The sequence below is a fragment of the Nansenia antarctica genome (genome assembly GCF_963989245.1).
Source record: "Nansenia antarctica genome assembly, chromosome: 2".
Taxonomy (NCBI): domain Eukaryota; kingdom Metazoa; phylum Chordata; class Actinopteri; order Argentiniformes; family Microstomatidae; genus Nansenia; species Nansenia antarctica.
The window spans coordinates 25,807,934-25,821,066 of record NC_137675.1 but is presented as its reverse complement, the minus strand read 5'-3'; the positions used below and the strand labels follow the sequence as shown (position 1 = coordinate 25,821,066).

The 13,133-nt window shown below is 43.9% G+C and overlaps 1 protein-coding gene across 1 annotated transcript; it reads right to left on the bottom strand.

The window, feature by feature from the left end:
• Positions 1-836: 836 nt before the first annotated feature.
• Positions 837-3,765, bottom strand: LOC308150017 (uromodulin-like; the record flags this gene model as incomplete). The annotated part of the gene is made up of 7 exons (XM_080522890.1): positions 837-856; positions 992-1,067; positions 1,387-1,546; positions 2,380-2,619; positions 2,772-2,929; positions 3,242-3,447; positions 3,750-3,765. 7 exons carry the CDS (start codon positions 3,763-3,765, stop codon positions 837-839), a joined length of 876 nt encoding a protein of 291 aa, XP_080379016.1.
• Positions 3,766-13,133: the final 9,368 nt, after the last annotated feature.

Sequence of the window (13,133 nt, the reverse complement as noted above, 5' to 3'; positions counted from 1 at the left end):
CCTCGTGACACAAGCGTCGCCTGGGCCAGCCAATGGGCTGGCGCAGTGTAATTCAGCTTCTGATGAGGTCACGCAGGGGGCGTTCCCATATGAAAGAGAACGAGTCTGATCACGGACACCTGTCCGTAATCAGACCGTCAACCCTCTCCACCAAAAGTCTGGCTCCCTCTACAGGCCAGAACGCGCCATGCTCCCCACAGTCAGACTACGCTTCAGAGCACAACCTGCAAATAATCAAATTATCTCTAAAGGATTAGTTGCCGTAGTTTCTGATCCAGCTTTTCCTTGGAACAGAACATTCAGAGTAGATTCTGGTTCTGACTGAGGTTAACCTGCGTTCTGGAATACCCCCAAGAGGATAGAATCACCACAATAGAGTTTGATACTGTATATATCAAAATCAGTATTTATTATCTCTCCTCGTCATGTTCATCCTCATTATTTACATTTAGATTTTAACAGATGCTTTTATCCAAAGCGACTTACAATTAGAAATTACAGAGACAGTATCCCTGGAGTAATTTAAGGGCTTTTAAGTGCCTTACTCAAGGACACACTAGTGGTGGTGTTCCCAGATGGGATTTGAACTCATGACTTCCTGATCACCAGTCCAACTCACTATCTAATGCCCACCACTACCCCTCACCATCATCATCATCATCATCATCATTAATATCTTAATCCAAAGTTGCAACAATGTGCTAGTGTACAGACCAAATACATTTTAAACAAGTAGAATGACATAGTGGCATCTCTGTTCTTGTGTATCAGTCAGAAATACATAACTGATCCAAGCCCAGTCTGGTCTGGTGATGTCTGATGTTCTATGGGTCTGGTCACACTGGTCCATTGATCCCTAGAAGACAAACAGAACAAACGGGATGTCACCAGTGAGGTGTGTGTGTGTGTGTGTGTGTGTGTGTGTGTGTGTGTGTGTGTGTGTATGTGTGTGTGTGTGTGTGTGCGCAACACGGATACAAATTATACTCACAAGAGATTGGTCCAATGGTAAGTGACTCTTGAGGGACAGAGGTGGAGATGGAACGGGATAGTCTTCTAGGACAGCTCTGAGGAGAGAACAGAGGGTGTCAGAGACCAGAGACCAGAGAGTGTCAGAGACCAGAGGGTGTCAGAGACCAGAGGGAGAGGCCAGATTTGGAGAGCAGAGTGAGTCAGAGAGACCAGAGAGACCAGAGAGACCAGAGAGAGTCAGAGAGACCAGAGAGAGTCAGAGAGACCAGAGTGAGTCAGAGAGACCAGAGAGAGTCAGAGAGACCAGAGAGAGTCAGAGAGACCAGAGAGAGTCAGAGAGACCAGAGTGAGTCAGAGAGACCAGAGAGACCAGAGAGAGTCAGAGAGACTGAGGAGGTGGAGTGCAGGACTCACTGGAGAGCAGGAGGAGCTCCTCTGGTCACACAGGCTCAGGCTGCAGTGCAGGAAGACGTCCTGGTAGTTCCCCTGGAACAGGAACAGCAGAGCAGAGAAATGTGCCTGGAGGGATGAACCACTCTCATCCACCCTCACCTGGCTACCGTCACTAGGACACCTAGGAGGGGATGCATGGAGAAAAAAGTGAGAGATTCAAATATACCTGGATCTCATTCTGTCTGAAAAACTGTCATTTTCATTCCAAGTCAAAATTCCTTTCTCATAAAAATTATTCTGGATTTTTAAAAATTGTATTAACACTTTAATGGTGTGTTTCCACTGTTTCCAGACTGTAACCCAGGCCTATTTGACTTGGGGAGGGGTTTGGGGTTACATGTGTGATACAGTTTGGAAAGAATTACCACTAGGGTGGAAACATGGGTTGGCCAGATAGTATAGTAGATAGAGCACCCTCTAGCTAACAAGTTGGGGCAAACAGAAAACATCTTCTAGCAAGATTTAAAACATGAAAACAGATGATTTATTTAAGATGATTTCTTAAAGTGGAGCAATGGAGATACTGTATGATGATTTAAGCAAACCAATATCCTTTGTCTCCTAAGACACTTGTATTGTAAATATTGTATTGGGATGTATATGTTGTGTTATCATTTGCTGTAAAACCAATTCCCCCTATTGTGAATAATAAAGAAAATTGTTCTGCTAATATTATAATGCTACATTATAATAGCCTATAGCGATGAGTGACACTCAAGTGTCTAGCAAGCTAGCTGGTTATATTGATTAAAGGAAAATAGTCTTGTTAACTACAGCATTTGCTTCATACAGTAAAAAAACATTTGTAGATTTATTTCAGAGACAAAATGTAGATGTTTTCCTTTTAAAGTGACTCTTAACAAAGGTGGTTTATTAGAAACCCTTTCTACTTGATCTCATTACCTATAAACCTTTCTGTGGATTCCATTCTGTAACATTACCCACGCCACTGACCTGTTCTGAATCAAGAAGTGCCGCATGAGGTCATCAGAGTTGGGGGAGTGAGTGGCGTAGCAGTCCTCCAGAACCACCACAAACTGCTCAAACGTATCCTCTGCAGACACGCCCACATGCAGGGTGCTGCCCACTGGCAGGGTGACTGGGCCCGCTAGGTAAGGATGTGTGTAGTCTGCGTTGCGGTACAGAGACATGGAGGTTCTAACCCTGGCGCCAATACCAATGACCTCTCCCTTCCTGCCAGGGGTCAAGCAAAGAAAACACTCTAGTCATATCCACTCATACATGTAATTATGGTCTTTAAACTCCAATAGTCTTATGCATTTCTATCACAATGCATAATAAAAAAGGCACTGATTTAATGATTAAGCGACAGTGAGTTAACTCACGGTAGCGAAGGTCGGATGGCCACGTTCAGGCTGGTCTTGGCATCGAGTGGAAACACACAGGAGAAAGGGAAGCTAACTGGCTCAGAGAAGGAGACATTTCTTGAAGGGAAGGGGTAAACAAATAAACTGTTGGAGTAAATCATGTGGGTACCGTTTATCTGGGGGGATGAAAAAGAGAAAAAAAAAAGAAAGAAAGATGATTATAAATTTAAGATCATGTAAATAAGTTATCAAAGCAACCTTTGAAGGCTGTTTGTTTTAATTCACTAACTGACAAAAACATCTGAAACACTCACCACCTAGAGTGCCAAGTGTTTTATTTGGTATTTACCTAGCAACAATACTTTGATTGCCTACAAAATGAAGCATCAAAATATATGATTTTTTTGGCACAAAATGAGTTACACCGGTAGGCCTACACCCCCCCAAAAAACTACAAAACACCAGATAGGGGTGTTTTCTATTCGCACCTCCCGTGTGTTTCCACAGCTGCCCTCCCTGCGATCCACCTGGTACCACACGGTGCCGTTACGTTCTTCATGGGTGGAGCAGCGGGGGTCGGCCAGGTGACCAGAGGAGGGGTTCAGACCTCCGGCCTCCAGGTGAGCCCTGTTGAGACCCACCTGTAGGAGGCTCCGCCCACACACCAACTCTGGGTCTGGGAAGAATGACGTCCCTAAAAGAGAAAAAAAGATTGTAGGAGAGAGAGAGAGAGAGAGAGAGAGAGAGAGAGAGAGAGAGAGAGAGAGAGAGAGAGAGGGTAAGAAAGAATAAAGGGTTAGGTGAAAATGTAGATGTTTTGATATTTCAATCACAAAATCTCTCTGTTTTGAGTGTTTATATTAACATTGGTAAAGCATGACCCCACCCCCATCACATATCTTCAAATACTGCTCCTGATGTCTACACCTCCCATTTCCAACTCTAACCCTGGGAGAACTAGTGCCTGAGAGATGAACACTACAGAAGCCTACTTACCTGGGGCCTCATTCATAGAACGTGCTTAGATCAAATTTTGATCTTACCCGTGTCGTACGTAGAAAACCACGTCAACGTAGTGATTTATACAATTTCAACTTGAGTCAATTTGATCGTGGAAACGATCGTAGCTCGACGTCGAGTATTCAACTTGCTTACTCACATTACCTACTGGTTATGCGGAGTTATTACAGGCATGTGAGCCGCACTGGAAAAACGTTGCCTACTGTAATTCATGCAAGTGGCTCGTAATAAAATTAACGATGTTGTTACCAGCCGAGAAAATGAGTTTAATTCAAGATTGAAAGGGAACTAATGTTTATGATTGTATTTCAGTCTTTCTTTATATCCCTCCGGAGCTGTCTATCTCTCTTCAACATGCCTATATATACGCGCTCCAGAACGGACCTTGCCCGGCCACGCGCTAAATGATACTGGATTTCGGGATGAGGGGGAATGGCACCCCCCCTGAAATAAAAACAGTCCAAATCATCCCCCGTCTAAAACTGCCATCCCCCCTTTCCATCCCGTATGTCATTTTATCAATGAACGTGGTATTACTGCCCTCTCCCGCTTCCAGACGTACGCCTACCCTATAATATAGTATTAACGCCCTGTGATAGCGGCTCAAATAGCGGCTGAATGAAGCCAAGTGCTATAATATAATATAATACAGACAGTACATAATATATAATAATAAGCAAGTAACATAACAAGCAAGTAACGTAACAAGCACTCTGTTTGGCCAATAACTTGGCACACGCCTAATGACAACTAGTCCCCTGTGGCTCAATTGGTAGAGCATGGTGCTATCAACGCTTAGGTTGTGGGAGCGATTACCGCTGGGACTGTGTGTACTGAAAAGTTTACGCACTCACTGCAACGTGAGTTGCTTTGGATGAATGCATCAACTGAATATATTATTATTATTATATATGAATGAAACCCAATGTTTCCTTATAATAATAATAATAACTTTTATTTGTATAGCACTTTTCCTGCAAGCGTTGCAGCTCAAAGTGCTCCAATCATTATAATCATTTAATAATTTAGTCATTTAAAGGCAATATTAAAAATAAATATGGGTTTTTAGTCTTGACTTGAACATATTTGCTGAGTTTGCATACCTAATGTAAACTGGCAGTGCATTCCACAATTTGGGTGCATAAAATGACAATGCAGCCTCACCAAACCTCTTTACTTCTTTTGTACATGTGGTAGGCTACACAGAGAAAACCAGCCTCAGAAGACCTGAGAGCTCTATTGGGCTGATATGCTAGCAAAAGGTCTTTCAGATATATTCTGCTGCTGTGCCAGTGAGAGCTTTATAAACAAGCTGGTTCATACTGTGTGACCTATGTTCCAGGGTCACTGAGTCAGGACGGTTCGAGTGTGACGTACCGGCCCCTGAAATACTGCTCCTTAGAGGGATCTTCGGTGACCATGTACTGCACTTACACGGTACCTGAAGGCCACACGGTCACGAAAGCCCTCTGGTTCAAAGGTCAAAACCCTGGCGTTGCGCCTGTGGATCTGATGTTGGACCCGGAGTATAGAGGTCGCGTAGAGTACCTCGGGGACAGTGACCGCTTCTGCACGTTGAGAATCTCAGACCTAAAAGACAGCGACTCAGACATGTATAGCTTCCTGTTTGCGACTGACATCGCTCCAGTGAACCGGATAGGGAATCCAGGAGTTGCATTAACTGTGACAGGTAAGGGGAGAGGTCTTCAATCTTTTGGCAGTATGGAAATATGTAGAATTACATTTTGCTTCATCGTACGCTTCTGTTTCTTTAAGAATCATTTGGTAGAGAAGTATTTGAAGTATTATTGTTGTGCCTCCTAATCTGACACGCCCCCGTGAGCCTCGTTCTGGCGCCCCCTCCCGGCCGGATTGAGTGGGCCGGATCTCTGGCTCTGTTTGCAGCAGGTGTGGGCTATTACATTTCAGCCCAGCTGTCCCAATCACCACCTGGACAGCCGCCTACTTAACCCTGCTACAGACAGAGATCCAACGCTTGAACATAACTTTCTGTATGGACCCCCTCTGACTACTCTCTTCTGGATTTCCCTCCCTGGCTCGACCCCTGGACTCCCCTCTGGACTACTCTCTCATGGATCACTCTCCCTGGCCCGAAAAGGATCTCGGACTTTGCTCACTAGGGTAGTATCGCAGCACATAATACAACACCCCTGACCTCATACACGCACACACACATAGTATAATTACACACCCCATAACTATCGCCTGCATCACACCTTATGTTTGTTTTTCCACTAGTTAGTGTAGGGCCTATTTCTTTGTATATATCATCCTTAATAAATCATTGTATATTCTCCTGGCCTCTGTCTCTGTTTCTCTGGGGTTCCACCACATTTGGCTTTTCCAGTTTCAAGGTGTGCATAACAATTATAGTAGTATAGAGAAGTATTTGAGTCCTATTGATTGTTTTTATCTAGTGTGATAGGACATGTATGCAACATACATGATCTCTTGGTCTATTCTAAATCTTTGCAAAAAGCTAGAGTTTCCTGTGACATTTCTGACAGACAGTTGAAGGCTTACCATGGTTACCTCACATTCATTAGTAAGATACTTGAGAAGGAAGTTTCACTACAAATAAACTCCTTTCTCAAAGAAAACAATGTCATGGAGGAATTTCAATCAGGTTTTAGAACATATCACAGCACTGAAACTGCTCTTACTAAAATAGTGAGTGATCTCAGACTAAACTCTGATGCTAATAAGGTCTCAATTCTCGTCCTATTAGATCTAAGTGCAGCGTTCGATACGATCGACCATGATATCCTAATCAATCGTCTTGAAGAGTTAGTTGGTCTTTCTGGCAGCGTGTTAAATTGGTTCAGAACATACATTACAGGGAGAAAGTTCTATGTCAAGCTTGGAGATCATGTGTCTGAGAAATATGACAGCGACTTCGGAGTCGCACAAGGGAGCTGCCTTGGTCCACTACTATTCTCACTATACATGTTACCACTCGGGGACATCATTAGAGAGCACAACGTATGTTTCCACAGCTATGCCGATGACACGCAACTGTACATTTCTGCTGAACCAAATGATACTTCAGCTATAGACTCCATTACGAACTGCCTTCTAGCAATAAATAAATGGATGAGCAATAACTTCCTGAAGCTAAACGAGGACAAAACTGAAGTCCTACTGATCGGCCCTAAAGCAAAGAGGGATATGCTGCTTAATAATCTGGGGAAACTGACATCATGGATTAAACCTGAGGTTACAAGTCTAGGTGTTATTTTCGACTCAGACCTAAGCTTCAAGTCCCATATTAACAAGGTGACGAAAACATCATTCTTTCACCTTAGAAACATTGCTAAAGTAAGACCACTTATAAACCAAAAAGATGCTGAAAAACTGATTCATGCCTTTGTCTCAAGCCGGCTCGATTACTGTAATGCACTTTTTACTGGCCTTCCTAAAAAAACTACTGCAAGACTTCAGCTCATTCAAAACTCTGCAGCTCGACTTGACCAGGGGCGGATTTAGGATCGTAGGAGATCCGGGGCTTAGCCCAGAGGGAGAATGTAATGTGCGCGCGGAGCGCGCCGGAAAATTTTGCCTTCAACCTTCAACTTACCACCACCTTAAAGCGGACAAAAGGCACTGGAGAACACATATACATTCACACCCTTTAATGAAGCAAACTAATTGTGGTGGTTCTGGGCACAGAGGGAGGTCAGCACACGTAGCTCCCCCTGTCAGTCAGTCACCATCATTTATATTTGTATAGAATTACATAATTGATGGGCTGAGGCTAGTTATGTTACAGTATGTATATCAGGGCAGACTCTGTGCTCACCACTTATATTGTATTTAGAGTCTTGTCCTGTGTTATATGACGATATATTACATGTATTGTTGGCCTGTGTATAGTACTGTGAAATCAAATCCCCCCTGGGACATTAAACAAACTTAGTTAGTTAGCGTTACATCTTAGGATAGATTTGAGTCATGTTCTGTATACATACATACTACCATAAGGGCATACTTAATGTGGTTACTCCATGTTTACTAGCTGTAACATTAACGTTACATCATTCTTTTTCACTTGTTACTCAGTCAACCAGAGTGCAGATATCAAAGACTATCAGCCTGTTATTCACTTTATTTGTATAAGTATTATCCTTTGTTTGATTTCTTACCATGTACCGTAACAGTACCTTGCTATGTTTCATTTTCATTATAACATAACGTTATGTTATGATAGCCAGCTAGCATTAGCAAACCGGAAAAGTAGTGTCAGTGAGTCAGTCACCTTTCTAATAAGATTCACAAACCTGAAACATCATCTATGTCATCACTGCTGGTGATGTTATTGTTGTCAGCTGCTGATACTGCTTTTTTTTTTTAAAGGAAAACATTCGGGGCTTTTCAGAAAACATCCGGGGCTTGAGCCCAAGTAGCCACCCCCTAGCGCCGCCCCTGGACTTGACCCAAGAGGAGAGAACGCATTACTCCGGTCCTAACTACTCTGCACTGGCTGCCAGTAACATGTAGTTGATTTTAAGGTCCTCCTCCTTATATACAAAGCCCTTAATGGGCGAGGCCCAAAGTACATTGCTAATTCCCTTGCCAATTATGTGCCCTCAAGAACACTAAGATCATCTATCGCAGGTTTATTAGAGGTTCCCAGCAATAGTCAGAAGAAGATCGGGAGCGCAGCCTTTGCCAACTATGCCCCAAAGCTTTGGAACACATTACCTTTATGAATGAATGGAATGAATGAATGAATGGACTTTATCAGGGAAGCCAGCTCACTAAATATTTTTAAAAGAAAGCTAAAAACGCAATATAGCCTTCAACTAGCTCATCTGCACCTGCCTACTGCTCATTTGCCAGCTACTGCACTTTAAATGTTTTATCAACTAGCCCTTTTTTAAATTTATTTTTTATTGTATTTTCTTTACCTTTTCTTTTTACTGTTTTCCCCTGCTCGTATATTCACGTACACAGACTGACTAGTTGAAAGAGGTGTGCAAAAGAAAGAAACTGTAATGTTGATGCTGAGTAGTTGGATTTTTGGTGCAAGGTCCAGCAGAGACTGAGAACGTACACAGAGACTGGGAACGTACACAGAGACTGAGAACGTACACAGAGACTGAGAACGTACACAGAGACTGAGAACGTATACAGAGACTGAGAGCGTACACAGAGACTGAGAACGTACACAGAGACTGAGAACGTACACAGAGACTGAGACAGACCTTTTCCAAAAAACTGTTTGTGGTGCTGGTGGAAAGCCAGTGGGAAGTACAGAAAGACTGTGTAAGGTAGAGAGAGGAAAGGGATATGGAAAGTTAGATCTTTACCTTATCTTTTTAGTGTTTCCCCCTGCTTTTATATTCATTCTATGCATGTATATGTTTTTATATATGTTTGTATATTCACTTTATGTTCTTATTCCTGTTGTAAAGCACTTTGAACTGCATTTCTTGTATGAAAGGTGCTATATAAATAAAGCTTTACTTACTTACTTACTTACCATGGCAATGGTTCCACCACTGATTTTGCAACACTATATACAAGCACCAAGGACAGAGGTCTTGAATCTTTCATCGATAGCACTATGGATAAAACATTATTTTGCATTAATTAACTATGAAGAGGATAGTTAAATCTATCTAACCCTAACCATTTTTATGCGAGTGCATTACAGGATACATAGATAGGTAGATTTTAGGTCTAATTAAATGCATGCAACCTTAAACTTAAACCCAAATGAAAACGGTCTGCTTTCTGACCAGGCCTTCGCGTCAAGTTGACCCCTGACCCGGTTGAGGAGGACGGATGGGCGGTGCTGAATTGTGGTTCCTGTTTCCTGAGCGAGAACCCCACCTACACCTGGTACAGGAACAGACGACCTCTGACCCAGACCGACAAGACCAGTCTTGACGCCAACCTGCTTCAACTGGATCCCGTGGGCGGTGAGGATGAAGGCAGCTACACCTGTGCTGTGAGCGGCAGAAGGGATTCCCCAGGCTCAGCAGCCACTCTCAAAGTGGGATGGAAGTACCGTAGAGACCTGCAGGTGAAGTGCAGTTGCTGGCCTCTGGTCTATAGTACTATTGATGCATGGGGAAGCAAATGGAGTGGTACTGTACAGGTAGCTACTGTATCTGACAGCATGTCTAAATCAACTCAACTAGGGGCGGCTGTGGCTCAGGGGGTAGAGTCGGTGTCTAACGATCGCAAGGTTGGCAGATCGGCGGTTCAAGCCCCGACTGGCCACATGTCGAAGTGTCCTTGGGCAAGACACTGAACCCCAAATTGCTCCTAATGAGCGGGCCGTCGTCTTGCATGATAGCTTGCCGCCATTGGTGTGTGAATGGGTGAATGAGAGGCCGTTGTAAAGCGCTTTGGAATGAGGCGCTATATAAGTCAGTCCATGTCAAAGTAAGTAACGGAATTCATAAATCTCCATTTAGTCTAAACTGTCCTTCTGACTACCCAAAGAACACCTCAGTGTCAGTCAGTCCCCATTGGGGAGATAGTGTAGGGGGGTTCAGTCACTTTGACCTGAAGCAGTGATGACGACCCGACGGTGGATGTTTACAGCTGGTACAAGAAGAGCGTAACCGTGGTAATCTCAGCTAAAGCATCAGGACAGAGTTACAGCATCACTGACATCAGCTCTGATGACAGAGGGGAGTACCTTTTTAAAAATTATTACTACTCGATCTTTTCCGTTTGTAAAGCGTCTTTGAGTGTCTAGAAAAGCGCTATATAAGTCTAATGTATTATTATTATTACTACTGCGAGGCACACAATGCACCTGTGCTGAGAAATCAAAAGTTGTTCCAATTAATGTAAATATATGTTTTGCATAAGTATTTTTTGTATTCACTAAATTATCCTCTGTAATATGACATAGGCCTATTACATTGACATAGGCCCAAACCTAACCCTAAATCTCTACAGTGCCAGTATACCAATACAAGACAACCCTGTCAATCTAAGGAGACAATATTGACGAGAAAAATGCTAGTATTATCTGCTACTGTAAGTTAGAGGTCTTTTCTGGTGCGGATATGTGGACCTGTTTCAAAATGGACCCATTGATTTCCTACCCGAACCCAAACTGACCCGTTTATTATTATTATTATTATTTTTAAAGAGACACGAACCCGAACAGATCAGTGAACAGTGAAGCCTGACCAATTAGACCCGCGTGAGGCTTATAAAGGCTTATCTAAATGTCTAAAAAGAATCGAATGTTGTCTTGCATAATATCGCATCGCAACGCCGTGTGCATTGTCTCGAATTCGGCGATGCGACAAAAATCGGGGCCGTGTGCATTGGCCTTTATATACCTTTACAGACCTGACAGACTGTTGATGTGATGCCACACTCTCAGTGGTCAGAGATGTTTATCGGGTCCAGTCCAATCCGCTCGGGGATATCAGCTGTTGGCAATCAAGCAATACCCGATCCGGGTAGAGACCGTTGAAGACCTCGACTGTACCGGTACATAATATCAACCACTGTGCATCTCATTCTCTCCACCAGATGGCCCCCAACACACTTCAGTTTCAGTCAAACCCTCTGGTGAAATAGAGGGCAGTTCAGTGACTCTCACCTGCAGTAGTGACGCCAGCCCACCAGCGGACAAATACACCTGGTACAAGAAAAACGACAATCCGGAACAGCTCTCTCCAATTGGATCAGGGCAGAGTTACATCATCACTAGTGTTACATCTAAGGACAGCGGACAGTACTTGTGCAGAGTTGAGAATAGATATGGACGACTTGAATCGGAGCCGATACCTGTCAGTGTACAAGGTAATACAGTATACAGCAGCACATGTAGTCAGGGGTGCAAACTGGTGATGGCCCAAAAAGGTGACACTTTTTGAGCACTAGCGGTGGTAGATGGATAGCGCTAGCACTGATGGTGGTCTCACCGGCGGTCCTAACCTTAACACCCACATAATTATGTTGAAAACAGGTTGTTTACTGTGACTGTGTCCTCCACACTGTCTAGAATTGTACCTAGCTGCATGAAGCTAAAAGTTATTTCAACAGCAGCGGAGTTTAGCAGACAGGAAGATTAGTTAGAAGAATAGTCATCATGTGACTTGGATGAGACGTAGACCCCCCCCCCACCCAAAAATATTTTTTGCAAATCTACACGATTCACGTGGATGACCTATTTTGAAGTAAAAACTGCTAATTTAGCAGAAATGTGACAAGTTTGCCCCCTGCATGCACAGGCCTCTCCCGTGCCTCGACCCCGGACCCAGCAGCCTCAGCCGTGACCCCTGGCCTGACCCCTGACCCCGGCCTGACCCCTGACCCTGCCCTGGCGTCCCCTGGCCCAGATATGAGCAGCCTGATCAGCCAGTTGAAGCCGGAGATGTTCAGCAGCCTGGTGGAGATCATCAAGGACGTGCAGAAGAACTCTGTCCAGTTCTATATCCACACCACAGAAGAGGAGACGGGCATCTTTGACCAGATCAAGGTAGTGCCTCAGAGTGGCCACGTTTACACACACACACACACACACACACACACACTCTCTCTCTCAAAATGTTGTTATCGCTCATTTACACTGTATGATGCTTGAAATGAAATTAATATTTGACATTTATTAACATCTTTATCTGAAAGGAATCATTCTACCTCAAAATATGTCAACCATGTGAATCCTGTAGATCTGGAATTTTTAAAAATATATTTGGAGGGAGGGGGTCTAAATCTCATCCAAGATTCATCATGAGTCACATGATGAGTGAACTAATCTTCCTGTCTGCTAAACTCCGCAGCTGTTGAAATAACTTCATTGTTAGACCACCGTTAGTGCTAGTGATATCCATTTAGCACCATTAGTGCTAGTGCTAATTGCCCCCCCCCCCCCAATCGAAACTGTTTTTATCCTCTAAGGTTAACGCATTGATCATTTTCTTAGTTTTCAGGCAAAAAATAAATAATTATCACCAGTTTGCATCCCTGTCCAGAGGCAGATGTGTCCCTGTTCACCAGCAGTACTGGCTCCTTTCTAACCAGATGTGTCCCCTGTCCACCAGCAGTACTGGTGGCTCCCCTCTAACCAGATGTGTCCCTGTTCACCAGCAGTACTGGTGGCTCCTCTCTAACCAGATGTGTCCCTGTCCACCAGCAGTACTGGCTCCTCTCTAACCAGATGTGTCCCTGTCCACCAGCAGTACTGGCTCCTCTCTAACCAGATGTGTCCCTGTTCACCAGCAGTACTGGCTCCTTTCTAACCAGATGTGTCCCTGTTCACCAGGCGTACTGGCTCCTTTCTAACCAGATGTGTCCCTGTTCACCAGCAGTACTGGCTCCTTTCTAACCAGATGTGTCCCTGTCCACCAGCAGTACTGG